This window comes from Phasianus colchicus, chromosome 6, assembly GCF_987193195.1.
Source record: "Phasianus colchicus chromosome 6, bPhaCol1.hap1.1, whole genome shotgun sequence".
In the NCBI taxonomy this organism is placed as follows: Eukaryota; Metazoa; Chordata; class Aves; order Galliformes; family Phasianidae; genus Phasianus; species Phasianus colchicus.
In genome coordinates, this window is record NC_143441.1 from 37,439,782 (window position 1) to 37,467,471 (window position 27,690).

General features: G+C 39.1%; 1 protein-coding gene across 1 annotated transcript in view; it reads left to right on the forward strand.

Annotated features, from left to right (window-relative positions):
* Positions 1–27,690, forward strand: part of APBB1IP (amyloid beta precursor protein binding family B member 1 interacting protein) — a 57,376-nt gene that overhangs the window by 25,571 nt on the left and 4,115 nt on the right. The window contains exons 7-12 of the mRNA XM_031614430.2: positions 520–641; positions 7,882–7,956; positions 9,218–9,361; positions 12,112–12,222; positions 23,656–23,754; positions 24,680–24,797. Coding sequence (XP_031470290.1) covers positions 520–641; positions 7,882–7,956; positions 9,218–9,361; positions 12,112–12,222; positions 23,656–23,754; positions 24,680–24,797 — 669 coding nt within the window. The remainder of the gene's footprint in view (positions 1–519; positions 642–7,881; positions 7,957–9,217; positions 9,362–12,111; positions 12,223–23,655; positions 23,755–24,679; positions 24,798–27,690) is intronic.

Consider the following 27,690-nt stretch of genomic DNA (forward strand, 5'->3'; position numbering starts at 1 on the left):
AAACAGATGATCTTCACATCAGTTTGTAGTCTGCCTCCCTATTTCCTTTGTTTTGACACTTGTTTTTAATACAGTTGCCTGAAACAAAAGATTATAGTTGTAGCACATCAAATTTTTTCTGTGACAGAAAGCTCTCTTTTTTATTTCAGTGAGTAAAACAATGTGAAAATAAATTCAATAAAAAATAAAAGCTAACAAACGTGAAGGGCACTGAGAGACATGAATGTCACCATCCACTCCTAGTGGATCACTCTTTCCCTCCTTTGCAGTCTTTGGGCAGCAGCACAGAATGCAGGAGGACTCCAAGTCGTGTTTGAGCATGCTAGACTTCTTCTGTAGCTGATCTGCACTTCCACATGACACTGTTTTTTGTATGGATTTGCTCACTTCTGTGCAGTGGAAAAAAGAGCCAATTCTGAATGAACATCAGATAACAACTGCATTCTGACATAGGAATTTCAACAGCCTCAGGAGAAGGGAGAGTCCATATGACTTACATTACCTTTTTTGTCTCTCCAGAAAGGTTTTTTGAAGACCATGAGAATGTTGTTGAAGTGTTGTCAGACTGGACTCGAGACAGTGAGAATAAGATTCTATTTTTGGAAAAAAGTGAGAAATATGCTTTGTTTAAAAATCCGCAGGTAAGATGCCATGGTATTTGGACAATGTCATTTTGTCTTTGTGCTGCCTATTGCATTACTAATTTGCTTTCAGCTCTGTTCTAAATTACTTATCTCAGCTGAGTTCTAAATTAGAGATAACTAAATGTGTGTTTTCAGAAAAAAAAAAATATATTGAGTGCAAGGATTTGAAAACCAGTGCTTTCTTTTCTATTCTGATACAGTTTCAAAATCATGTCTGCAGGGGTTAAAAAAAAAATAAGAAGAAGAAGAAGAAAGATGTGTGCACTTCACCGCTGGTGAAGTTGACAGTTGACTGTTGAGATGGCAGATCTGCAAAAACCCAGCCTTTGTCAGTGCTGTAGTTTCCACCAGTGTTTCTAATGATAAAAATCAGTACTGCCTTGAAGGTCCAGTCTTAGTCAGTTATGTGTGAAAATTCATAAGGAGTATACTGAGTACTAAAGGGAATTATCTATATTTCATTTAGACTGGGAAAATGGACTGGGTAAACAGTACCCTTCTTTGTGCGCTAACTTTGCAAAATGAGGATCTGTACTTCACATGGATTTATTCACAAATCGTTTCTTTCTTGTATTATGTGGTTGAAACCATGTTTACAAATACTTCAGTACAGACAAGTGATGGATTCTGTCCTGACCCTGTTATTCATTGAGCATCTGACTTGATCCTGAGGGCAGCAAGAAAAAAAGAGAAATTCAGCATTGCTGAAAAAATAAATACATAATTCGGCAGCAAATCTCACCAAGGTGCCCATTAGGAAGGTTTTTTAGAGTGAGGCAGAGTTTCATATAAAATCTGCAGAGAGGAGGTGCATAAGAACTATCTACAGTCAGGGAAAGAAAACTTATCCTGAAGTTTATATAGGTTAATACTGATTTTTAATATAAAACAGCAAAGCGAAGTTTGAAAGTAAAGCATACATGATGACTCAAGATGTCGTACTTACTACTGCACATAAACATACTTAACAGCAGGGGTTCAGTTGTATATTGTTGTAGTGATGTTTGCTGTGGCTTAGGGCAGGGACTCCTGGGAAGTAAATCTTAGATGACGATTCTAGGTATTTTGATTGCCATGACCTCTCAAAATAAACATGACCTAAACCAAAAGCAGAGTATGAATCTTAAGTCTGCCCTCCTCAGGACACACTGAGCTTGATCTGGATGTGTGTAGTCTTTGAGCTTCTGCATCTCTGTGATAAATTCAAAAACAAACAGCCTAAGGAGACTGTATCAGTTGTGGCTATGATACTATTGAAATACTATGCCAGTAATAAAGTATAACCATCTGTCAGGCTCAGTAAATTCAAACACTGTGGGACATGCAAAATAGTACAGTCATATCAACAGTTTGTCTTTTTGACAGAAAGTAAGCAGTATTGCACAGACAGAGCTCATGAAACATGGTAAAATATAGAAGTATAGATGTATAGAGGAGTTTGGTTGAAAGGGACATGCAGTGATCATCTCCATGTGCCTGACCTCTGCAGAGCAAACCAGAAGTTAAAGCATATTTTGAGGACATTGTCCAAATGTCTCTTGAACATTTATTTTTTTTATAGATGATGCATAATCTGGTCTAACTCTATGAAAAAGTAAACCACACGGAGGGAAGGGCAGTGTATGTGATTATGTAGCAAACTAATTATGGAAATTATGAAATAACCACTGAGAAACTGAAATTCAATGCTTTGATACAGTATTCTCAGTACATTCAGCCTCATCCCACTAGCTCAGACTATCTTAATGTTGCTTCATTCTGTGAATACAGAAATTGCAGAATGCTTTTTTTTATATGCGAAATGATAATGCTGCAGCAGCATGATTCCTCCTGTTATTCTTATTTCGTGCTTATTCTTTCAGAGGTTACCTGTAGAGATCTGTAACTTGCAGATGTTTTTTCTGGGGAAAAAAAAAGGGGGGTGCGGGGGGGAAACAGCAAAAGAAGCAAATACAGAGGTGCTCAGGTGCATACAGTTTATTCACAGACAAATTTGTGATACTAAGATTTAATCACAGAGGTTTGATACAATGAAATGATTTTTTTTAAATCTAGCTATAAAAATGTCCAGATGTGGGCCTCCAGAGAATGTCCATGACCTGTGCTAATATTATTTCTTTCTGCAAGCTAGCTTATCTATCTGGTGTAGATTAAAAAACAATTAATTAAATGTGTTTCATTCTCGAATGAAAAACTGAAGTTTTGGAATGCGGGCTTACTCTGCTATGTCTGTGCTAGCAACCTGCTAGCTAATGCCATTGGCTGTTTTTGGAGATTGCCATCTTGCCATGCAATCTCCTCTACCATTTAACTACAGCTTTGTTCCATAAAACAATTTTTGAAGTCTTTGGAACACATTTTGGAAAAACATTGCAAAATCCTCACGTCTCCTCCCCCTTCTTCATCATGACAGAAACTTCTGCTGCTTCCTCACTGTGTTATAATTCATCCTACAGAGACTTCACTGCAAAAGCCTCTTCCATTAATGGCACTGGTGATTCATCTATAGAGATGGAACGTCATGAGTCTATGATCAAAGAGTGAAACAAAAATACATACTAGTGCACGTACAGATAAAGAAAACCTTTGTGTTTTGTCATGCAGTTGAGTGATGCTCTGTGTGATGCTGTACTTAACTCTTGAAGGGGAAGGTCATCAGATTTTAAGACTATTTATTTTTTTAAAAGTTCAAGGAATTATTTTTAGCTAATAGAGACTAATGTAGGAGGTGTTTTTGCTTCACTGTAACAGTCTTAAGTTACTCCTAGAACACTGCATTTGATTTTTACTTAAATGGACTATGATTTTCTATGCATCTCTGTTGCTGATAAAAACTGCCAGGAAAATATTCAAATGATCCAGGTGACACCACATGCATGTTCTTTCTCTAATTTCTGTAATTTTGGGACATTATTCAGGAAAATGTAAAGAGATCTGGGTGCAGTAAGTGCTTCATGCTTCTGCTCCCACATTTATAAGCCAAAAGCAAGACATATGCTCTCCAATGGAAAATCCATTGACTTGAACAAAGATTTTACTTCCTCAAAGCAATATTTGCACAAGGAGATGCAGTAAGAAGTTGTAATATCTTTCATATCTAGACATCTGAAATGAGCTTCACTCTTGAATATTTATTTTGAAGTTAGTGAAATTGAACTGGTATCCACCAGGTAACAGTTCTGTTTTTAACCACTTTGGCCAAGCTTTAAGAATCATGGGTTTTGTTGCTTTTCTTTTTTTTTTTTTTTTTTGTCTCCACTGTTGACCCAGGGAGGAAACATAGAAGGGTGGCAGAAACCTGACTGTTCAGCGTGCTGGCAAAGGCACAAAGAAACAGAAGTGAGGAAAGGGTAGTGTTTTTTTACTGCTCTCCCAGTCGTTAGTAATCTTGGCTTCATTCTCTTCTTAGTGTATCTGTGGCCATAGTGTAGTTTCAAGTTGACCATAGTGTAGTTTCAAGTTGAAGACACTACATAGATAAATATTGTTCTGCCTTGGGACAGTAGCATAAGAGACTTTGCACAGTTTAACTGTTTTACAGGCAGCTTTTAATCAGCCTATTCAGTGCTTCGTTGTTAGCTACATCTTTGCTTATGAGCATCTTTCATTTGTTCCGTGTTCCCTCCTCCTAGAACACTTGAAGGTCATCATCCTCCAGGCATGAAAAGTCAGATGTAGCCATTTCTTCATGTTATAAAATCAAGCAGAGTTTTGTGGGCTTCAGAGGGGCTTTGCCTTTAGCTTCATTTCTTTATTTACATTTGTGCTCTCCAGAGCAATTATTGGCATATTCTAATAATTTTTATGTGCATTTGGTTTGGGGGGAACATGTATCATGATACAGGTTGCAGATATGACCACATTCTCATTTGTATTTTTATTCTGTACAAACCATGCTGCGCTCTGCACTCAGCTGAAATAGGATACGTGTAGCATGCCAGTGCGAGCTCACCGCTTCTTGATTCACTACAGGTGCGCTTTGGATGAGGGTAATCAGGCAGCTCATTGCATGAAGAAGATAGATGCGAGTACAAAGCAGCAGCTTTATTTGCTGCATGGTGTCTTCCATCTTTCACTATCACGTGTGGGTTATACACACAAGGATAATCTGGCATGAATTTTCACTACTTTTCCGCAAAAAAAGTAGGTGACTGTATCCCACAGTGGAAAGGTTGTATGCTTAGGTTGTATGCAGTGCAAGGCACAAAATTAACTTAGTCTGGCCATAACATTCTTACAGGAGTTGTTTTTGTGCATGTGGTCATCAGTTAGTTTTGCCAGCTTCCTGTGTCAGCACAGAGGGCAATGCGGGCATAACGTCCCCTGAATATGTCATACCTGGCTGTCAGTATGTGCCTAGACTGCCACTGTAGCTCTGCATTAATCTGACTCAGGTAAAAGGGGATGGCAGAGAACTGGCTTTGTGTCAAATTCAACTGATACAGTATGTGTGGGCATGGGGAAGAATTTTTCAAGAACACTTGATTACTCATCTCTAATCCAACAGTAGGAAAAAATTCTTTTCTTTGAGGTGGTTAGACACTGGAACAAGCTTCCTAGCAAGATAGTTGATGCCCCTTGCTCAAGTATTCAAGATGCATTTGGATAATGCTTTTAGTAACATGCTTTATGTTTGGGTTAGCCCTGAAATCTTCAGGCATTTGGGCTTGATGATCTTTGTGGGTCCCTTCCGTCTGAACTATTCTATTCCATTCCATTCCACTTTTGTAGTCCAAACAGAACAAAGCAAACCCAATGGCAGACTGTGCCTTTATTATAACCACTTATGTTTACTTTCTTATGTTATCATTGCAAGGGGATGAATCCATCCTGTTAACTAAGCTCAGCTTAAGGTTTTTCTATTGAGAGAAAGACACTGTCTTTTGAAGTAAAACTTAATTCTCAAATTTGTAGACATATGCTGAGAGCTACCCTGTTGCCACATCTTGTCCCATTAAGATATGACGTCCCAAGTCAAACATGCTTTTCTCAGTGGTATCCTCAGCCAGGCAAGAGCTTGCCTTTTATCATGACCTTTGACTACTGGACTTGGAATGACGTCTTGTGGACACATGTGCTTGCCTCCCATGTCATGAATGCTTCTGATGAAAAATAGGAGACCACACAGTGGTAAAACAAGTACAGTGTACAGTCTGCTCCTCAGGTCTTCAACCACTGACAAATAAAAAGCACCGTACCCTCTCAAATTCCAGGGCCAAGACATAAAGGAGGTAATCAGTAATAAATGAAATCTGTATTGACAGGTGAAAGATGACAGTGTACATCTGTGTAACGTTGGTTTATGAAAAAGCAGCCTTGTTAGAGATCCTGCATGGATAATGTTACAAACTTTCCATCTTTACCACTGATTGTCAGTGCTGGGTGGTCTGTGTTTCTGCTAAATAAATGCCAGATGCTTGAATATGAATCAGTTGTAATCAGAGGAGCTTTGTTTTCTTATTACCAGTGTGCTGGGGGCTTGACTGAGCCAGATGGATACTCTCCCCACTCGTAGTAGAGTTGATGACTCAGGCTTTGTTAAGACAGTGACAAAGTGTACTTACCTTGATAAATTGTCCAAGTGTATGTTAGGGGGTTCTACAGTGTCTTTACACTGATCAGTAAGAAAAGACTTTGAGCTTGCATGTCCCTCTGCTTTCTGCATCTATACTAAAGTCCAGAGGCCCAACCCAGCTTAACAGTGCCCTCTGAAGTTTCTTCATCAGTGCAGAAGTGCGTGCCCACATCAAACAAGTGCACTGTGGTAAGGCCCCGGAGGGAGTGCTGTTGTATATACACAGGGTTCTTGGCTACAGCAACTCACGATGGTATCTTTCTTCCAGTGGGTTGAGTGGAGGATTGTTATTCACTCAGACCTGTGGTTTTGGGCTTCACAGGCGGGCATTGCTGTATGAATTACACTGAGAACACACTTCCAAGCAGATTTTGTTTTGAGTTGTTTTGTGATTTTTTTTCTGCTATGAAAAATGTTTTCTGATGCACTCATGAAGGTGTGGTCTAAAATATGCTTGCATACCTTCATTCCTGGACTTAAAATGTACGTAGGTAGTCTGGAGCCAACCAAGTTCTGTTGCATATCCTGCAGATAAATATTTATGTATTTCCTAGCCTGTCAGTGGCATTGAATGTTAAAAGTCTCTTTTATGTTCACGTCTTGGCATCTGCATAGGCTAAATTGCAGGGTGTCTCACTTTCTCATGTCCTCTATCTCACTTAATGTGAATTTTTAGTACAGCAGTTTTTTTCAAGAGCTCCTCTTGAGGTCATCCACACCTCTTCCTCTTCCTCTCTTGGTGCCCCTCCAAAAGCCATCTGCTGTGGGGCTTGCATTCTTGCAGACTGTTCATGACATTGCTTGAAAAAGATGTGGTTATGTGGAAAGACAGGGTTTCATCTCAGATAAACTTTTTTGCTATAAACATGGTATGATGGCAGGGTAGATATGCCACTTGTTTGTTCCGTATAATGTAGAAACAGCATATTCCTTAATGTATATATTTCTTATTTGTCTTTTGATAAGGCTTTGCAATCATGTTGTAGCTTACTCTTTGTTGATTTCTGTCCATGTAAATACATTGCTACATTTTCATAATTTTGAGACGTGTCTTTCTGATGAAACAGTAGGTAAATTCTCTTTTTTTTTTTTTTTTTGCTACAGAATTGCTGAAGGAAAAGTAGATGGTTTTCAAAATTTGTTGGGTTTTTACAATTTTGTCTGCCTCCTAGAAAAAAAAACATGTTTTATAATTATGTCTTTTGTTACATAAACTTAACTGCTTTACTAATTCCAGGGAAATCAGTAAGACTGTCCCATGCATCCAGTGTTTTCAAGCTCTATGTGCACTTTTGTTTAGCAGGTGATCAAACACAAGAGCTTTGAGCATTATAATTCTGACCACAGATCCAAGTGCTACTTGATGCACAGCATAACTCCTTGACCTATCTGCTTCCTTTATGCATAGCTACCTTACTATCTGCAGGCAGCTGGTGTCTGTGCTTTTGAATTACCTTCAAAATGAAGAATTAAAACTCATCAGCAGGCATTAAGGTTTTGTATAAGAAGTGTCCACATAAGAAGTGTCCATATGCACCTGCTGTTATTAGTCTGCATATTCAGTATCAGAAGACTGAATACCTGTTGAATGGGTTTTAGCAACCTGATTATTTGTATTGATATGTTTTTAAAGAACATGGATTTTGTTTATGTCTTTATTAGAATTTCTACCTGGCAAACAAAGGGAAGAATGAAAGCAAAGAAATGAATGATAAAAGCAAAGAAGCTTTACTGGAGGTAAGCCAGCTTTCTAGGTTGATAATGGAAAGGCCACCAAAACTGCCACCAACTGTATCTGCTCTGTAACAATAATGTTCAGTTCTTTGTGGGCAGAAGTGTAGCAACAGGAAGTTCTGTGATAGTTGGTAATAGCAACTTTGTGTCTCAGGTTTAGTATTTGGTTTTTTCTCTACATCTGCTGTTTGCCTCTAAAAATGCTTATTTTATCTTCTATCAGAGAAATTAAGTGATGGAGAAATATATTTGTTTAGTGTTTCTATGAAAAGCAATGACACAATACCAACCAATAAAAGCAATATTATACAATTACCAATAAAATAAACAACTGCACCACATCCTTAGGTCAGTCTTTGTGGCTTTCTATTAGTAAAACTGATCAGTAGCAAACAATTATATTTTGCACTAAAAACAGATGTACTTCTCTCTACCTCAAATCATGAGCTGTACTGCAAGAGAAGAACCTCTGCAGTTTTTCAGGAAGTCTGTTTAGCCTTTTGCCTTTCTTGCTGAAGTTTTTCTTCAACTGTATGCTTTGAGAGAGGGAAATTCAGAGGTATGTGAAAGTTACATGAAAGATTACCACAGTTTTACTGGTAAGCATTTTGGCTTAAATAAAAATTCAGAAAAGATTCCTTTCTTGGTTGCCTGAGGATTCTCTTTTTTAAAATTAGTACACCAGATGCCAACCAGCAGAAGTCCTGCTAAATTCTGTTAAGTGTGTTGACATCAAAGATTGCCCAACAGTAGGTACCTCAAGCAAACAATGAAGTGTATTTCCTTAAACAGTGTTGTAAATTCTAGCATGTATTTATAAGTGAAAGTGATGATAGATGTTTTTTTTTTCCTAAGTGATTTCTGAAGATTCTGTTGACAAGTATATTTCTCTACAAAATTTATGGATAGAGCAATAGAGAAATAAAAGCAGCATTACCAAGTGTTCTGTTTTATTGCGTCCTCTAGGTGCATCTATGTCAAAATCCTTTGTAGCTGTTTCTGCATAACCTTTTGGAGAACAGAGGGTTTACACATCTTCTTTTCCAGTGTGATCACCCCCAATTTGTATGACTGAGTTATTGCTTGAGCTTGGAAGAGTTTCCTGCCTAAGGTGTTTATCCCCCTGGTAGCTGCATTCCCCATGTTAATATGTTCACTAACACAGGAAATGTCTTTATTTTTCAAGAGAGCATTTTTCTACTGTTTATTAATAGGGTAATGCTTAAATCCATTTATTTTGTGTTATATTATTCTTGTTACACAGGAAAGCTTCTGTGGGGCATCTGTCATTGTGCCAGAGCTTGAAGGGGCACTTTATTTAAAAGAAGATGGAAAAAAGTCCTGGAAGAGGCGTTATTTTCTTCTGCGAGCTTCTGGAATTTATTATGTACCCAAAGGAAAAACCAAGGTCAGGAAGCCAAATAATCCTTTTAGGAATAAAACAATTAACAGAGGTGAAAGTGAAGAACTCCCAAGGTGGCATATAGGAGCACTGGTGCATCTGAGAGAGTACTCTTTTATTGTTTTGTTGTTTTTATTTTTGCTTTATTTTTAAATTTGACTGCACCACTTGTGCAAATATTAGAATGTAGTCCCTGGATCCTCTCACATTTCCCTCCTTCTGATTTCCATGGAGAGATAAAAGCATTAAAGAAATAACACTCCACCGGAAATCAGCAGGGGGAAGAAAAACACTGCAGCATTCTTCAATTGGTGTTATGCTGCCAAAGTACTTCACTTTTACATGAGTTCCCCGTGGAAGAATATTTTAAAAATTCTGAACTAATTTCTTGTCACAAAAAAGTGGAATCTGACTTTGTAGGCTACCGACTTCCTATGCCAAAAACCAGCATGGAGAAATGGCATACATTGTTTTCCTACAGTGATCTTTACCTAGAGAATGTTGTGCTTTTTACAACTGTGCTTTGAGTTGAAGGAAGTATGACAGAAGTGTCCACCTGACAGAATTGATTTGCCGACATTAAGTATTGCCAAGTATTTAAAGAGTCTGAATTGCCAACACTGAAGAAGTAGGGGAATCCTGAGCATATTGTGCTTGAGCGAGGCTGGCTTCTTATTTCCACAGGATAAGGTAGAATGGCAGCTTCTGGGGCTAGTGGGCTGTTTTTGGCTTTTTTTTTTTTTTTGGTATTCTGAAAAACATTTCTATTACCACCTGCAGCTCTGCTTATACTTAATATTTGGAAATTCTGATGCTGATGATAGAGTTTTACTACTACAATTTGTGCTGTTAAACTTAACTCTCCCTTTTCATAACTAGATTAAAAGGAAAAAAAAAAAAACAAAACAATTGATAGCTTGTAAAGAAAGTGCTGCTGCTCCAGTGACCTGTGCTTATAACCAAATCTCAGTGAAATACAGATCTAGATTACCTCACTGCCTTCACAGCAATTTATTGTGACTTTATCTGACCCTGAGATAAGTTTTCCATCCTCCGATTTTCTTGCGCTCACACAACTTTCTATCAACTAGGACTTAGAATTCTATTTGAAAGTCACTTGAAGTAGACTGAGTGTAAGAACAGTCAAATGAAAAGTCCATTTGAGGCATTTCCTTGTAGCCTGCCTTCATCAATAGCCAGCAGCAGGTTGAGATGTTATAAAGAATGTTCATGCAACTTGATGCATTCGGTTGTGCATAAAGTGATTTTTCAGAATACAGAAGCAAATCCTCAATGGGCAATAATGTCTTCAGCTGGTGCAGCTGTTTTGAAATCCAACATGTCATCGTATTTTCACTTGTTATAATACAGAAAAGCAAAGAAATCTGGCATACCTTTCTTTGGCACTTCACTTTAGCTATAAAATACCATACAAACCTTTAAAAGTGCAAGAACAATTCCAGACACTTTTATACACATGCCTCCAGGCACCAGTCATCATTATCATTTTTGTTCCTTTCTCCATTGTTACCCTACCTAGCCCATTCAAAATTGTGCTGCTGAGTAAGGCCACAAAACAGCAGAATCAAAACCGTAGATACAATTTTGAAATGTTTATGTTAGTTATGTTTTTTTGTCTGATCACGTTAACATTGAAGAAATACTAGCAGTAAGTGACTTTGTCCCTTGTGTGAAAATAGTGAATGCATTTGAATTGGTCTTAATTGCCTAAAGGAAAGGAACAATTCTTTATTATACTGTGTGGATTTGTGCATGTTTGCGAACTTGCAGCAATGGAAAATCATAAGTTTATACAGTCAGTGACAAAATCCCTGACGTGAACTTCAGGAAAGAGGAGGGAGAAGTCATGTCTACATACCACATGGAGTGTTTTCTCATTAAAAATCTTACTTGCAAACTCATTTTTTAAATGCACTAGCATAAATAAACCCAACTCAAGGGCACATAGTAGTGAAAGTAGCAGTAAAAATGAAAACAGCACAGAAGAACCATCACATGTGGAAGTGTGTGGAAGTATAAGCCCATTCTTAGGGGTAGGGAGGGTTTGTTTTTTCACAATTTCCTGATTTCTCAGTTTAACCAACAGTGACCATATGACATGGCCATTTCTGCATTTCCACTCAAAGTATTGCAAGAGGTATGCTTTTTATGCAGAATTCTGAACAGAAAAGTGTGCCAGTAACAGAAACCTTGTTACCTAAGCAACGTATTGTGATAAACAGAACAATGACAATGCCAGGAAATTTGAGAAGATTCAAAGTAGAACAGATGAAATGTGTTTTTATTTCCTAATGAGAGCTTACATTTGTTACATGTATCAAAGAGAGTCAAGCTCCCAAATCAGTTTAGAATCCCAAACCATCATTCTCCACTTGGAATTATAGGCGTGTGGTTGCAAGATCTGTGTATATTTTACAAAAGTTAATTTTTATTATGGTCTTCTGTTTTGTTTTGTTTTTTTTTAAGCCATAAGCCAGAATCTCCACACAAAACAATAAAGCGTAGTGAAAGCAGAAAAACATGTTGTACTGTTATTCCCAATATGTGCTGACCTTCCTCCAAATTTTAGTTTAATAATGCATGCTCTTAAAATTAATCCTTCTCCAGTCAATTTTATGACAGTTAAAAAAAAATAAAAAGCGTCAGTTTTCATACACTTGAAAACAGTCCCTTAATGAGTATCATGTCAAAAGTTAATCTGTTCTAACAATGCTGTGCTTGACTTTCATTTATAGACATCCCGGGATCTGATGTGCTTCATTCAGTTTGAGAATATGAACGTTTATTATGGTTCTCAACACAAAGTGAAATATAAGGCACCTACAGATCACTGCTTTGTCTTAAAGGTAATGTACAAGAAAAATAAGTTCTGCAAAGGTCTTACACAAATTATTGCAAATTCAAAAATATTTAAGTTTCAAGCTCCAAGAAACTTTATGACATTAAAAACAAACCATGATTTTGCAGAAAGTATTCTCTTCATTTCATTCTTGATCAGCAGCATATCTTTACACTCTTCTGAATTGTAGGGATTGGTAGTCCTGTGATGTATGTCTACAGTGTATCTGCAAACTTTTGTTCAGAACAAGACTGATTGTGCTTCCAGTGACTCCTCAGGTGACTGAGCACATATGGACAAATGCCTCACGAGGCAGTTGTATGGTGAGAAGACTGGCAGTCCCTAATGCCAACCTTATGACCACTTTTATGTGTACTTTTTATTTGCAGTGTGGTCATACCTGTTGAACAGTTTGTGGATGTGAAGTCTTGGCTGATCTTGTGGCGTATTTTATTGCAAAGCTACTTGTAGCATCTAGGCAAAAGACACTGATCATGCAGTCATGAATTTATTGCTGTTGAAGTAAGAATCACACAGGTACCTCTCCAGGTAGTAACACTGCAGATAGGCTGGGAATTCTGTGTTTGTTTCAGGAACGGAAAAGCCCATGCTTTTCACACAATTCAGGTGGCAGAATGAAGCCTTGAGGCTCCAGTAGTTAGGGCTTGTTTTTGAGACAGAAGATAATATTGTTGGTTCTTCTCTGTTTAAGGACCTGTGTAACAAGTCAGATACTAAAAAACACAGTATCTTGCTGTCTGAGAAAGAAGGAAGCATTCACATCATAAGTTGCTTATAATACCACATTGCTGTCTGTAACTGCACACTTTCAACGTTTTTTTGGTTCAGCTTCAAAATATCTACTAGGCTCATTTACAGATGGTGAAGCAGAAGTGGTTTATAGACTCAGACTTGTTTTCTGTAGCACATATAACTAATGAACAGTGCTGGAAAGTTTTAATACTCAAGTTCTCTATAAAATGCCCAGGGAAAAACAAACAAGTGACATCCATTGTCTTTCTTTGTAAAATAGGGATGATCTGAAAAATTTAATTTCTAATGGGAAAAAATAAAAAACAAACAAAAAAAACGAAAAGAGGGGGTAATTTAAAAAAAGAAGGTAAAATAGAATTTCAAAACCTTTGAAACCATATTTGTATCTACCTATCTATCTATAATTTTGTTACAAGATTCAATCCAAAACAGATATCTGGTCAAAGGAGTATCTGACTAATTTAATAATAGTTATTCACTTCTATTCAGATGAGAAGAGTAGCATGATTTTTGAGGTGTACGCTGCAATACATTTAACTGTTCACAATGGAAGAGAAAACTTTCTGGATTTATTGCCATCTTTTGTGAAAAGAGGGATGTTATGAATAAGAACTTAAACAAAGAATAAGTTACTAGGCTGAAATGCTTAACTGGATGTGTGATGTTAGCACCTTACCCTCAGCATGAAATGTGAAGAACGAGATCAAGAGATCACTAGCGAGCTTTTTGTATAACAGGCTTGTAAGTGTATGAAACATACTTAGCAAAAGTGTTTGCTCTGGTGCTTCTTAAATGTGTTTGCAGTATACTACATCATATTTACATTTACATACATGTAAAAACATCATATTGATGAGATCATTATATCCAAGCAATTCTGCTTTGTGATGGATACATTATGTTATGCTGATTGTTCTTCATTTTAATTCCTGTTAGTCAACATTTGGTAGATTCCTGACTGGATCAGTTTCAGACTTGGCTTCTACTAGCACTTCTCTTTCAGTGACTGAAGTTGCTAAGGAAGTATAAGCAAGCTTTGCTATCTTCAAATCTTCTGTTATTTCAAAAGTGAAAGCCTCCCATCTGGAGGGGCTCTCTTAGAGTGATGAAATGGAGAGTTTCATATTTCTATGCTGTAATTCAAGTTAATTTTATACCATTTTGAAGACTTTCAGCTGTGATGAGTTCTGTCGAATCCTTCTCTTCAGTTGAAGCTGAGGATATAATACAAGTTGAGGTCTGAGGGAAAGAACAAAGTTAAATGTTGATGTCTCTGGTTGGTTTTTTTGGCGATACAGAAGTAAAGCCAAAAGTCATTTATTGCACTTAGTCACATTTTGTTTCTGTCTGTTTTCACATGGAAGTCTGCCAGAATATTTCCCTTGCTTGGGAGACACCTCTTCTGAGATGTCCAAGGAAAACAAACCATCATCCTTGAGATACTTCTCATCCTGTTGTATTTCAAGAATGAAGTTCTGAGTATGGAATACAATACTTGGGCATACTGGTGCAGTGAGCAATAGGCAAGAGGTGTAATAGGTAAACATTTGCCTTCGTTTTGCTTCTAACCTGGTAATTCTGAAGGAATGTGCGTGCTCAGCTCAATCTAATCCAGATAGAAATTCCTCCACAGCACAGTTGCAGTGCTATCTCTTTACAGATCTTCCATTCCCCAGAGTGTGTCTCAGAGCAGTGAGGTTCTCTTCCAGTTGCTTGTTTGTGTTGGCAGCAGGAGAAGATTATCTTTAAAGCAAGTGGAGGAAAGTCATTGGAAGGGCAGCAGCAACAGCCCATGCTAGCTGTTCATTGAGGATGGCTGTGAATCAAAGAGATATTCACATTTTGGAAAATAGGTTGATCCACGGTCTTTAATAGCTTGAGCAAGCTGTAACATTAGTCAAAATGTTTTTGATTAGCAATGTACTACTGCATTTTACATAGGATTGTTGCTTACTGAGGATAATGAGTAGCTCTTTAGGAACCACTCTCAAAGCAGTGAGCAGTAATCAACCACGTTAATACTTCTGCTGTATTTCAAACTTAATAAAAGAAACTGCCCCGCTTAGAGGAGAGAGTCCAGCTTATACTTTGTAGTGCAGGAGAAATACAGGGACTTAGCAACTTCAGCAGTATATTGCTTCTGTGCTAGGTGGAAGGTCCTATTGAATTTTAAACCTGACACAATCTCCCTGATTTGAGCACTGAGCTGTAATGCTACTGTATTTATTTCTGACCCTACTGGTTAAGCTTATTTGCTTTCTTACTTAAAGAGAAGGAGAAACGCTATTCTTTCATTCAGAGGGCAATAAATGAGAAGTGGTCAGATCTGGGGTTGAATGTGACCTCATGCTTGAAGGAAGCATCCCTTCTTTTCCTCTAACCCCTATTTGAATGAGACCTCTTAAAAAATAACTGATCTAAAACCAGTAACATTTGTACTTGCCTCCATAGATCCTGTTCCATATTATCAGGTAGAAAAGAAAGAATATTTCTTTTGACTAACTCCCAGTATTTGTCATTTATATGTGTTTGTGGAGGGAAGAGTCCTCGAGAGATATTATGAGAATGAGCACAGCATTCCTGTCATTTTTGCAGTGCAAGGTATAATCAGAGTTTCTGGGAAAGAAGAGCAGTGGAAATAATGTTAAACACAACTAACACTAGTAACTTGGTTTTGACTAGAATGATGAGATCTCCCAGATTGTCTAACACTGCCCTGAACTACGTGGGCTTTCTCCCCAGTGTCTCCATGGCATTTCTTTGAATACTTTGAATACACCTTGATCTTTATAAACAGGATGTGGGCTTTTTCTCTAGTTTTGTCGTAGGCTAACGCTCAGGTGAGAGGCTCATATATACAGTGAGCCTTTGGTTTTAGTGCCTGTCCCAGTTAACACACACAACATGTGCCCAGTCACAGAGCCTATGAGCAGGTAGCTCTCTATGTCCTGTTTACACATTGGCTTGTTTATAATCCAGCCCTCTAATTTTAACTCTAGTGGTTCATATCTGAGTTAATTAGCTGCCAGGTGGGGTACAGATGCTAGTGTAACAACAAGGAGATCATGCACATCATGGGCAGGTTGCTTTGATACTTAAAACAGAAGCCAGTGTAGATTTTGCAGCCTCTGATGTTGTATCTAGGCAAGGTATTTTAAACTAGCTCATACGTGTGTTCTGGGCTGCAGATCTATTCTGAAGGTTGTTCCTCTTACAACCAGAGAAGTGTGATGAATTCTGAGCATTTTCTGAGCATTCCTTGCCTATTGTTTTGTGCTGTTTATGCCAGCTGTACCTCAGACTTAAAATGCAGAACTTTTTGCTTGTTCCTTAACTATCAAAACACTAAGGAGATGATGGGAAAAAGGATGGTGCACCAGAACCAATTCAAAAGCACAACATGTCGACCATCAGCAAAAGACAGGGCACTTTGGGTAGTTTTTTTTCAGAACCACTCAGGAGACAGCTGCAGCAACTGAACAAAGCAGCTATTTCCTCCTACCAGCTCCTTTAAGGCAGTGGAAAGCCCAGCTGGGAGCAACTGAAAAGCACAGCTGGCTCAGTGCTGTCAGAGAGAGGTCACCTTTGGCTGTTCCTGTGCAGCAAACCAGAACATATGTGGCTGGGTCCCCAGGATGAAAGCATGGCCTGGCATGGAGGCTCCAATGGACTTGGCTTTCAAGAATCATTAGGTGTTGGGGCAACTACAAAGCTTGAAAAACTGTGATGTTTCCCAGTAGCTACTTGGTCTGTACGGATTGTTCTACACTGATCCCTCAAATCCCATATGTAGAAAACACAAACCAAAAGACAAACACCTCAGTATACTGAAAATAGAGTTTCTGAGCTTCCCTCATTCTCCACACGGCTGTCTGCAACCCCGCAGAGAGCACTAGACACTGCTGGAGAGAAGCAGAGAGGGAAGAGAAACCTCCCTGCTTCACAGAAAAAATAATCTCCCACGCTGTGCACAGCAGGCATGCTAGTTGGAGCCATTTGGTTCCTCACAGTATCCTCTGCATTTACAAAAGCCAACTTTTATACATGGATTCCCAATAGATCTTTGCTTTCACTGTCTGCTATGTTATCTGGGGGATGCAGTGGAAATAGATAAGACCTTGTGCGATTGATTTTGTATTCTGAAGTTGAAAGCCCTCAAAACCAAGAGATTCCACCATGAAGGAAGGAGTCTGTTCATCTTCCTCTAACAGCATCAGTTGCAGTGAGCAGAAAGTCTAGCATAATCTTTATTTTGTGCAGCATGTGTGTGTACGCCAGTCCAGGAGCTGGTTTTGTCATATCATATTGAAAAATCTTTCAAAGCAGACAAATAGCAAGGTAATCTATATGCAAATTTGCTGGTTTAGTCAGTCTGATGTGCCTGTGACAAAGAGTGAATTTAATTATAGTTTATTGGTGCTGGTTGTGCTTGAGTAATCTGGAGGTAATGGTGCATAATGCTGAATTAATCTAGGATGAAAAAAATTGGTTTCCTGGGGATAAACTGAGACAAAGGCAAATCATCTTCTATTTCCACAGCTGGGTACATTTTTCCTGTGCAGTCTAAGCAGCTAAGTTTTCCTGGTGTCATTTGGAAGCTACTACACTTTTTAAAAAATGAATATTTTACAGGATTTGGGAAGTGAATTTTCAAGAGGAATAGCTTCTGTTTGCAGCAGTGGTGTCATTCCAGCTAATTTAGAATTTAGTCACTCCACTGCTGATTCCCTCCTCCCTCAAACCCCATAAGCTGCAGAGCAGACGGAGTCGCGTGCATGATGCATTCAACACAACGACAGTTAAGAAGGTAGAAGGTGAGCATTCTCAGTGTTTGAGGCAGTAGTGTAGAACAAATGGCTAGCATGGAAGACAAGGGTACACAGCAGAAATTTTTATTTATGTGAAAGATTACAAAGCTGTTAAGTGAGTGTGAACGTTTCAGATATTTCAGAGTAAAATTAATTGTTAGATGAACTAAAAAGAAAAGCAGAAATATTTATTACAGAACACTTTCAGATGTGCAGATTTCCAGTCCTAGTACATGTGAACAGTTCTGTAAGATAAATTCAAAAATAGCAGCAAGAATGAGATCAGGGAAAGGACAGTGAAGAAGGGTTTATAATATATTTTGAAAATGTGATTTGCTGTATAAAGCAATACTTTGGTTACAGGGCTGTTAGACATATTTTTAACGAACTAAAAATATTGCCTCAGTCATTAGAGGAATGGAGGTCAGAAGAATAGTTTCCTTATAGCAGAGCAGTTACTGTTTTATTGATACAGTTCACAGAGGTCTTCAAAAGCTACTTAAAACCTGCTTATCTTAGTGCAAGGAGTGCATAGCATCAGAATTAGGCAGCAGACAGCAAATTTGAAGCACTCTGCAGTGGTTTTTGAAAGGTGCTGAGTATTAATTCTGCTTGCAGTCATTTGAGTTGGGAACAACTCAGCCTTGCTGAGAAGTTAAGGTAGCACAAGTTCATTGTCAGAAAAGAAGACATTAAAAAACATGGGGTGTTTGGAGAAGATCTGGCCTAACGCCAAGGCTTTTGATCCAAAACTAGCCACTATTTTTATGCTTCTGGCTGCTGTTTCTGCCTCAAAGACTAAGCAATGATCCATATATTTTGGGTCAAAAAATCCAATGAGATGCCTGAGTAACTTCAGTTTACTTTTCATCTTCAGTGTTAGAAGGTGAAACAGAAAAGAATATTTTACTGGGACAATCTCTGATTTCATCCGCACATGACCTGACCACTTTTAGTCATTTGCTTTAGGATATAACTGTAGAAACCACATTTTTCAGTTCCCATTTCTTCAGGTTTTTTCACTATGTTCTTTTTTTTCCTAAAGCAAAGAATTTATATCTGAAAATGCAATCTGTGCACAAATATTTTTTAAAACGTCTCCAGGAAATAAGCTTTTTATATTCAAGTGCTTCTGCTTTCTTTGTCCCTGGGCAGTGGATACTTGGAGACAGTGGGTGAGAGGAGAGCACTAGATTCTGTTCCAAACCCATTCAACTGCTTTCCTGGGAGGAACCTGGCACATCTTTTTGCAGCCTGACATTTGAGGTGCTCAGTCCTTATTAAGTGTCTGGACAAGCATCCAACACTTCCAAAAACCAGGCCAGACCTCCGCCTGTGTCTGTTTCTCTAGCTATGGAGTACTGATGATGCTATTCATTCATCATTATTAAGAGCTTTGACATCAACAGAGAAAAAAGTACTGTAGTGACACTGTATTTCTATGCACCGTATTATTTGTTAGACACTGTACAATTAATTATTTTTTTTTTCCGTAGTGAAATTTTGGAGTCCCTTTCTATGTGTATATTTCATTCATACTGTGATTTCTGGGATGATTAATTTTTAAACATTTGTCTTTTCTAATTTCCTGTGGTGCTGCATGTCTCAGAGGCAAAGGTGATAAACCTTTCCAGAGATGTTTTCACTTTGCTGTCAGATGATTTTAGTGACCTTTTCAGGACACAGTATGCACCATGTAACAAGATAATTGATCTTTCTCTACGTGTGAAATATGTAAGCAGTGGTGTACTGAGGTTAGCATTACTTTGTCTGAAAATACAGTATTTCTCACATGGCTCAGCCATGATTGATAGTGCTGTGGCCACTGCTAGGCTCACATGGAGGTTATTACAGGGTCTGTGAAACTAGTTTCGCAACAATAGGCACGTGTTGTGACCAGAGCTCCTTACCTCTGTGTGCTGTACTAAACAGCTGTCCGGAAACACAGGAGCTGTGAAAGGAGGAGGAAACTGGTTTATTTGGATCTTCGCACCAAATTTTCATTTAGAGGTGTTCTTGTTCATTGAGTTGATTACCATGAGTCAGCAATGTACTCATTCGTATACTTTTTATGTACTATCTGATAGATACTTTGGTGACCTGCAGATGCTGCAGCTGAGATTTGAGCTTGTAAAGGTCAGTGTCAGCAGCACAGGCATCTGCCATTTTGTGCTGCCAGAGGAATTTCACTACCCAGTTCTGCCCAAGCTAGTAGGATACTGTGATGGTTGTGGTTGGTTGTACTTTCCAGTCCAAAGTTGCCTGCTATCTACGGCTAAAAAATGGAGGAAGACAAATGCCTCCAGATGGGCCACTTTCTGATCAGCTTTTACAGGTGGCACCCATCAGTATGAAGCTTGGTGCTGCTGTGTATGATCTCCCAGTCAGGCCTTGCTCACAGCAGCCTCTGCACTGCAGAATGCAACAATTCTCCTTAAGCCTGATGTAAAGCTCAGGAAAAGGAATGGGGATATTTCCCATCAGCTTCAGCAGGCTATGAGGCCACTACAAAGTTGCATTTCATATGTCATCTGTAAAGTTACATGTGAAAAAAGAGCTGGTGTTGATGTATGTGTTCTTCTGAGAAAGTGAGAGCCCTTACAGCCCTTAGCTAATCTTACAAAGCTAAGGTGCGGACTGTCTGCAAGGCTTTGAAGTGTTTATCCCTCCTTGTGAGAGCTGGATGTGAAGCAGCTTGCTAGTTTGGACCCTAAATGCTAGCGTGTACTTGGACTGTATTTAATCACAGTTGCTAATTGAAGTAATTTATTCAATGAGCTGATAGGAGTAATTTGGAATAAGCCCCATAGTAGATGTCAGTAGTTAAGATGGATTGTACATTGGAAGTGATAGCTAGTAAAGGGATAAGGTAGGAAGTAAATAGCTCTCATGTTGTCTAGTGCCAAACTTGTTAGCTTTGTCCATCGACAGTTCTTTCTCAGCTTCTCAAGGCAGAGATAATCTAACAGTCCCAGAATGTTCATAGTCTCAGGAAGTAATGAGGTGAGGAAGTTTGCTGATGGTGTTACATTACTCTGAGTGTCAAGGAAAAGGCAGACCAAAGAATTCTGGAAGGACCGTATGGGACTGAAGTGAAATAATACAGCTTAAATAACGTGGTCTAAATAATGTAGACTAGGTATGTACAGTGATGTGTATGGAGACAAAGACCAAAGCAACCAGAACTTCACTTACAAAATTACTGGCTTTTGTGCTGACTTGTGCCATTCAAAAGCATCATTTCAGTGCTCAGTTGCATTTAGGTATGTAAAACAAATGTTAGGAATAGTTAGGAGAGGCATAGATGCTAAACAGAGCATATTGCCATCCCATAGTTTTCCCTCATCTGTGCAGTTCTGGGACACTAAATTCAACAAGAATGCAGAACACATGGAAAAGGGTGAGGAAGGAGCAGCAAGGGTGAGCAAAGGTAAGGAATGCCTGACCTGAAGAATGAGCACCATGTAGGTTAGCAGTCTGCAGACTGGAAAACAGATGACTTGCCAGCAGCACGGTGTACATCTCTGTGCTCAGAAGTGGCACAGAAAAGTGTGGCTGGGGGTCAGCTATTCGATGCCTCTTCCAAAGCATGAGCAATAAATGAAGCTAGTTGCATTAAGATTCAGACCAAAATGAGAATATTCTTCATTAGGTGTGCAGCAGATCTGGGAAAATTATTGCTGAAAGATATTGCAGATGCCAGAATTCCACCTGAGCTTGAGAAGAAGCTGAAGAAGTACCTGGAGGGGAAATCCCTTGAATAATCTAAATACAAGGAAGTCACATTCTGCTCAGAAAACCCTGTGCTGTGAAAATACTTGCAGCTAAGGATAATCTGGAGAAGGATTGTGGACATGCACTTGTCTTCATCTTCCCTCCGCATCCATTTGTGGCTGCTGTCAAAGCCAGGATACTGGGCTCACAGACCTTTAATCTAACACTGTGGATGTTGTTGTGAATGGGGTTTAGGCAGGGTGTCCAGAGGAGAGGTTTACTGCAGCCCTTCAGAGCTCCCTAGCTGCAGATCCTTTGGCAGGTCCATGCAGCACCTTGGCCTGGCTTGCCCTATGCCATATCCTTGTCTGCCGTGTTTATATAGTGTGCACTTTCTTCCAAATGTTTTTGCATGTTGAAGTGTAGGTGTCTATTTTTTTTTTTTTCTTTTAGTAAAAGCCTGTTGGTGATACGTATTATGTTTGAAAATGTCAGGAGTCACATAGACCCATTGGACTTAGCTGTCAGGAAAAGCAAAAGAAATCCTTGTCTTCTCAAATTTGAAAGCTTTGGGTGCCATCTACTGGACTAAATAGGATCTTGCACACTGAAGCAAAATTGCTGAGTACTGTTTAAGAGGTGCTGGAGGAGTTGAATTTTCTCAGGATTGCAGTGTTTTGTTGAAATCCCCTGTTTCTCTGTTGTTGGTAATGTAACCTCCCTCCATGGGATGTCCGGTGCTGCACAGAGAAGTGCCTGCATACAGTTATCTTTTTGTGATTGTTCTTTGGGACACATCTGTTACTGCCAGTCCCCTTGAGAGTAATATCTCTTTGTTTTACTTTCTTCACTTACCTACCTGATGTATTCACTCTTGCTCCATGTAGTGATGATGCAGGGTTTTGGCAGCAATGCAGTCCTGCACAGCTCTGTGGGCATGTACCACAGCCTCCCATGTCCTCACACTGCATGTGAGGCCATACTGCATACTGCTTGGTTACATGGTAAAATGGCTTATAATTAACCCAGATCAGTTCCTTTTCTGAGTCATGTCAGGGTTGGTTCAGCACAAGGAAGGGAAGCCTGGTGTCTGCATTGCTGAGGCAGAAGCAGGGACGTGTGGCCGAGGAGCAAGACCTCAGCGTTCAGCTCTGCTTTTGAACCCTGGTATCACCCAGCCATGGCCAGAGTTTGGCATCAGCCCTGGGGCCACCCCAGCCACCAGCAGACATCTGCGAGTGGACGTGTGTGTGCTCCCTCTGTGCCATCCCAGCACCTTGCCAGCCTGAGCTGGTGGCTGCGCTGCCTGTGCTGTGCCAGTCCCGTGGAGCTAGAAACTTCGTTCCCATCTCGGGTTTAATGATATGTGAATGACAAGTCCTGGTCTTTGGGTGGAAGGGACGTATTGAGTGTTTTGAGTGATTTGACTGCAGTGAATCCTTAGACCATACTTTGCAGCTACATTGAGCAGTAAGGGGAAGAGAACCTATGTTTAAAAACTGTCCAGTTTTCTGATACAAACAAATGTAAACGGTTACTTCTGATAGTGTTGCATTTTGAATAATCTTCTGCCTAGAGCATGTGGCATTTTGACAAAACTATCAGCAAACAGAGAGTAAAGCAGAATAAAAATGTGTAGGAAGCTCTGTCTAGGCCCAAAGTAGGGCAGTGAATTAGAAGGAAAGGTCTGTTTCTGCTGAGAGGTTGTGCTTATCCAAATTTAACATAGCCGTTGAGATCTAAGTATGTTCAGCTTTCTGTCTGGATGCTTTATGTATGACAAACAGCAGTGGAAAACATACTTTGTTCTGGTGTTTGTACATTGAGCACTACACCTTGAACCATAGCACTTCTTGACTTCATAGAACTCTACGCCAATATTAGATATCTGTAGCCCTTACATTCATGCTACAGTACATTGAGGTTCTTTTGGTCAAATGTTGCCAATGGTAATTCATGTATAGTTCATGATCACCATCTTTTTCATATTTTCTTACTTGTTCTTTTTGCTGCTGCTTTTTTTTCAAGTAATCTTCATGTTAACAGGATGCCTACAGGCAGCGTTTTCAGTGAGGTCAATTGTGTGGTTTGCATTGTGACTTGATGTCTGCATTTGTCTCATTTTATGAACTGATATCTTACAGCATCCTCAGATTCAAAAGGAGTCACAATATATCAAATATTTATGCTGTGATGATCGAGCCACCCTGCATCAGTGGGTAACAGGAATAAGAATTGCCAAGGTGAGATTAAAAGTATATTTACTTAAATATATTTTCTGTGAAATCCTGTGTCCTCAGCTTACTGACTGTTATCATCTCAATTGGAGATACTGTGACAAGAGTGGACGTGTATGTTCATGCTGATCATACCATAGGAGGAAAGAGCAGAAGGGCATTACCAGCATGGTTTTGTTGAATGTTCCTGTATCCCAGTTATCAGTGTGTGAATTCCGCAGCTATAAAATTCCTACTCATAAAACTCACTCCATTTATCTGGTATATAATGCCATGGATCAAGTTGTGCATGTTCTGTACAGTCCAGCTGTGATGTATTTCAGACACTTCTACCCAAATTGATGGCCTCCCTCTCTTCTTAAAGATCCTAATCCACGGCCAGTTTTGTTTTGCACAAAACATTTAGGAAATGGATTTATACATAGCCCAGTGTAGTGGCCATATCTGAATATACAGACCTCCTGTCTTGAGTTGTGTATTGTTTTCTGCCAGTTCTGCTGCTGGGTGACATGTAACAATGTGGGATGGACATAAAATTATTTTGTGTTACACAGCACAGACTTTGATCCAAGATTCAGCACTCCAAGTCTCCAGTCTGAAAATGTAACACTTGAAAAGCACTGGAAAGAGAGAAACTATTGAGCGTGGTTGGATTTAAAGCCAAATTTCAAGGTGTTTACAGATAGTGAAATGCAAAAAAATGTGAGAATGATATCAGTATGACTGCATTTGATCATAGTGATGGGGATTCCTGTTTTATTGTGATGTTAGAGAGATGCTTTCCACATGGTCCTGTATGGAAATAGGGGCACTTGCTGAAAGCTGGGCAAGGAGGTAGTGGAGTTAGAAAAGCTGTCAAAAAGCAAAATGAATGGTTAACTTATTTCAAGCCTAATGCCATGCTTTTTGTATTGTTTTGATTGTTTTGCAGTATGGCAAGACATTATATGATAATTACAAATGTGCAGTGAAGAAAGCTGGCTTGTCTTCTCGGTGGACAAATCAAGGGACAGTGGAACCAGCTGCCCCCACGGGATCCTTATCAGCAGGTACCAGTGCTTTCAGAGCAGTGGAAATCACATTTACTGCTCTCTTAATTATCAGTGTTGCATGTAATCTTTGTTATGAAAATTATCCATGGATTCAGCAAGATAATACCTAGTTCTAGACAGCCCAGTATAGTCCTGACCTATAACCAGCTAACTGCAGAGCCCTTATTTTGAAATTACAATTGGAAGAATACAGACAGCCCAGTAAAGGTCAATTTAAATCTCTACAATTTAATAAGGTATTTTTCTTTTTGCAGCTTTTCCTCCAGTGAGTAAAAGGTGTGAGAGGGCTGTTCTGAGAACTGTCATTTCAGAAAGGGACTGTCAGTGGGCCGTTCTTTTTCTTAGCCTTTTGCTCATTTGCCTGATAATGAGTGGATGTCAGGAAGAGGAGACGAAGGAGGAAAGTACTGCGTTATTCTCTACCTTTACTTTTCTAGTAGCTTCATCAGTTTACTGTTACCTGTTGTATTATTGTACAGATAAAACAGTGCATATACTAGCTGTAACTTGCATTAATGTTTTAATGATTTGCTTTTTTGAAAGGATGTGCTGGTGGAATACGTGTCCATAAAGACAGTAAAAATCAAAATCAGTGTTGGCCACTACTTACGCCAGTACTTATCTGACATCTAATGTGTGCTACTACAGCTCAAAGCCCTATGAACACCTCACAAAGGCCTTAGTTTGCCTTTTCTCAGTACATGCAAGAAGTACATGTTTGCTTTGGAGTCAAAGCATGGTAATAAATGCCCACTTGTGGTAGAAGGAGTTAGTAAGAGACTGTTAGCATGGGTGCTGCAGTGAGGATGGATAGGACAGAGTCTTGGAGCACATTGTGTTCTGGTGTTGATGGCAGAAGAGAGGCAGCCAGCCAGAGGAGCTTTGTGCTGGTGCTACAGTCTGTGCTGGACAGGGGCAGAATCAAGGTCTAATAATGTTCATATGTATCTGTATAAATTGTGTAAATTGAGATCTTGACTAGAATCCAGGAAAATGGCGTATGATCATAAAATATACTGCTAATCTCAATTAATGGATCCCATTAGGTAGTTAAGTAGCCTGGAAAGATCTTAGCCATGTATGTTGTCTCTATGGAAATGTTTCTGAAGGATCATTAACATTCTAATGGAGGCAAGTAAGTGTGATTCTTGCTGTCTTACAGTTGTCATTACTGCTTTTTTATGAAACCTGATTCCCAACTATCATGTTATAACCTTAACTGTCTGACTGTGAGCAGTTGTTTAAGAAATGGAGTTTTCTGGTATACTGTGTTTGTCAGGTAAACACACCTTGCGGTGTCTAGGGTGGAGCTCTATTTGCCTCATTTCACTGAGTTAAATTTCAGTATCACTGAAGGCAGAAGTGTCTTTGAGCAGTGTGGAACCCAACCTCCTGCTCTGCTATGGGCAGCAGAAGAACTGCAGAGCGATGATAACTCGCTCTGCTTGAGATCCTGTCCACTGAATCCAGGGATGAGAATCTCTTTCTGCTGAGCACTTACAGTCACAAGATTGATTTCACCTCGCTATTCAACTTCCCTGCCAGTCCTTAAGCAAACAGAGACTGTAGTCGGAATGATCTAAATGGTACTGAGGATTAAATATGCTGGATGGCATGTAGGCACAGGCATGAAACACAGGGACTTCAGACCTGTTATCCCCTGAAACCAATATAACCCTAGTAAATAGAATGCAATACAGAGTTTGTCTTACTTCTTTGTCAATTATGTGGTTTGCAAGCATGGCAGTAAAATAATTTATTATATTTCCTATCATTATCATGGAACCTCTTTGCTAATCAGAAAATTACGTGTTAAGATTAAAACTATGTTTGTACTCATACTGCAGACAGTTAAGGGTTCATTTGTATCCAGAAATCACAAGAGTGGAACTGTACTGGACTTCAGAACTGTAAATTATAATGAAGTTAAAGCAGTCATTAAGATTTGCAAATGTGCATATTTAGACACCAAACACTATCTACTACTTTGATATGTACAGCTTCCATATAGCCCAGACTAAACTGGAGAGTCAGACTATACAGAGGCTGGGGAATTTCTTCCTTAATTAAAACCACAATATTTTTTCACATTCAGTTACACCATCTGAAAGCACTAAGCCATTTGTGTATATCCTTTACAAACACATTCATGGTATGCAAAAGTTTTGCAGAGCTTTAGCTTAGCAAGCTTCCACAATTTTGCTAATCTGAGAGTTCAGTGAGGTTCACAAACCTTCCATGATTCCAGATGGGATGAAAGGCTCAGACCTGTTTGCTCATTTAGGAAAGAAAATAGACCAGCCCATCTGTAGTACTTCAACTCTTCAGCAGTCATGACTCTTACTGATAGGAAACGTTGGCACTTTTAGTCTCTAATCTAAAGGGAAAAACGTGATAAAAAACAAAAATGTAGTTAATAGAAAAGCACACACCACAGATTTCAAAATGCTCTTCTGAAATACAGACATTTAAACAGCTGAAGGCTGGAGAGTGGCTTTAGCTATGCCTGTTTGATTTCTATGTAGCTTCTCTTCCAAAGCCAGCTCCCCTGCTCTACTCCTGTGTCAGCCCACGCTATCCTCATCTAAAATCACCATTCACAGTAGTCAAAAGGAAAGGATCTCCATTTGTAGTTATGCACCATGGTAATTTCTGCCATATGTCTCTATAGTTCCTTCACTTGTTTTTCCTCTAGGTTTATCAGCTACAGTCATGGACACATGTGGACAGGTAAAGCTAATCTTTGTCATGTTTATTTTCCTAAGGAAATGAATTGAGTATGAAAAGTTGCAAAACAAGCCTGAAGTAGAAAAGACATCCTCGTGGATTTTACTGAATTACTTAAAGCCTGTAATGAGTGGTTCCTTTGTGGAAGTTGTAAAGGCTTTTT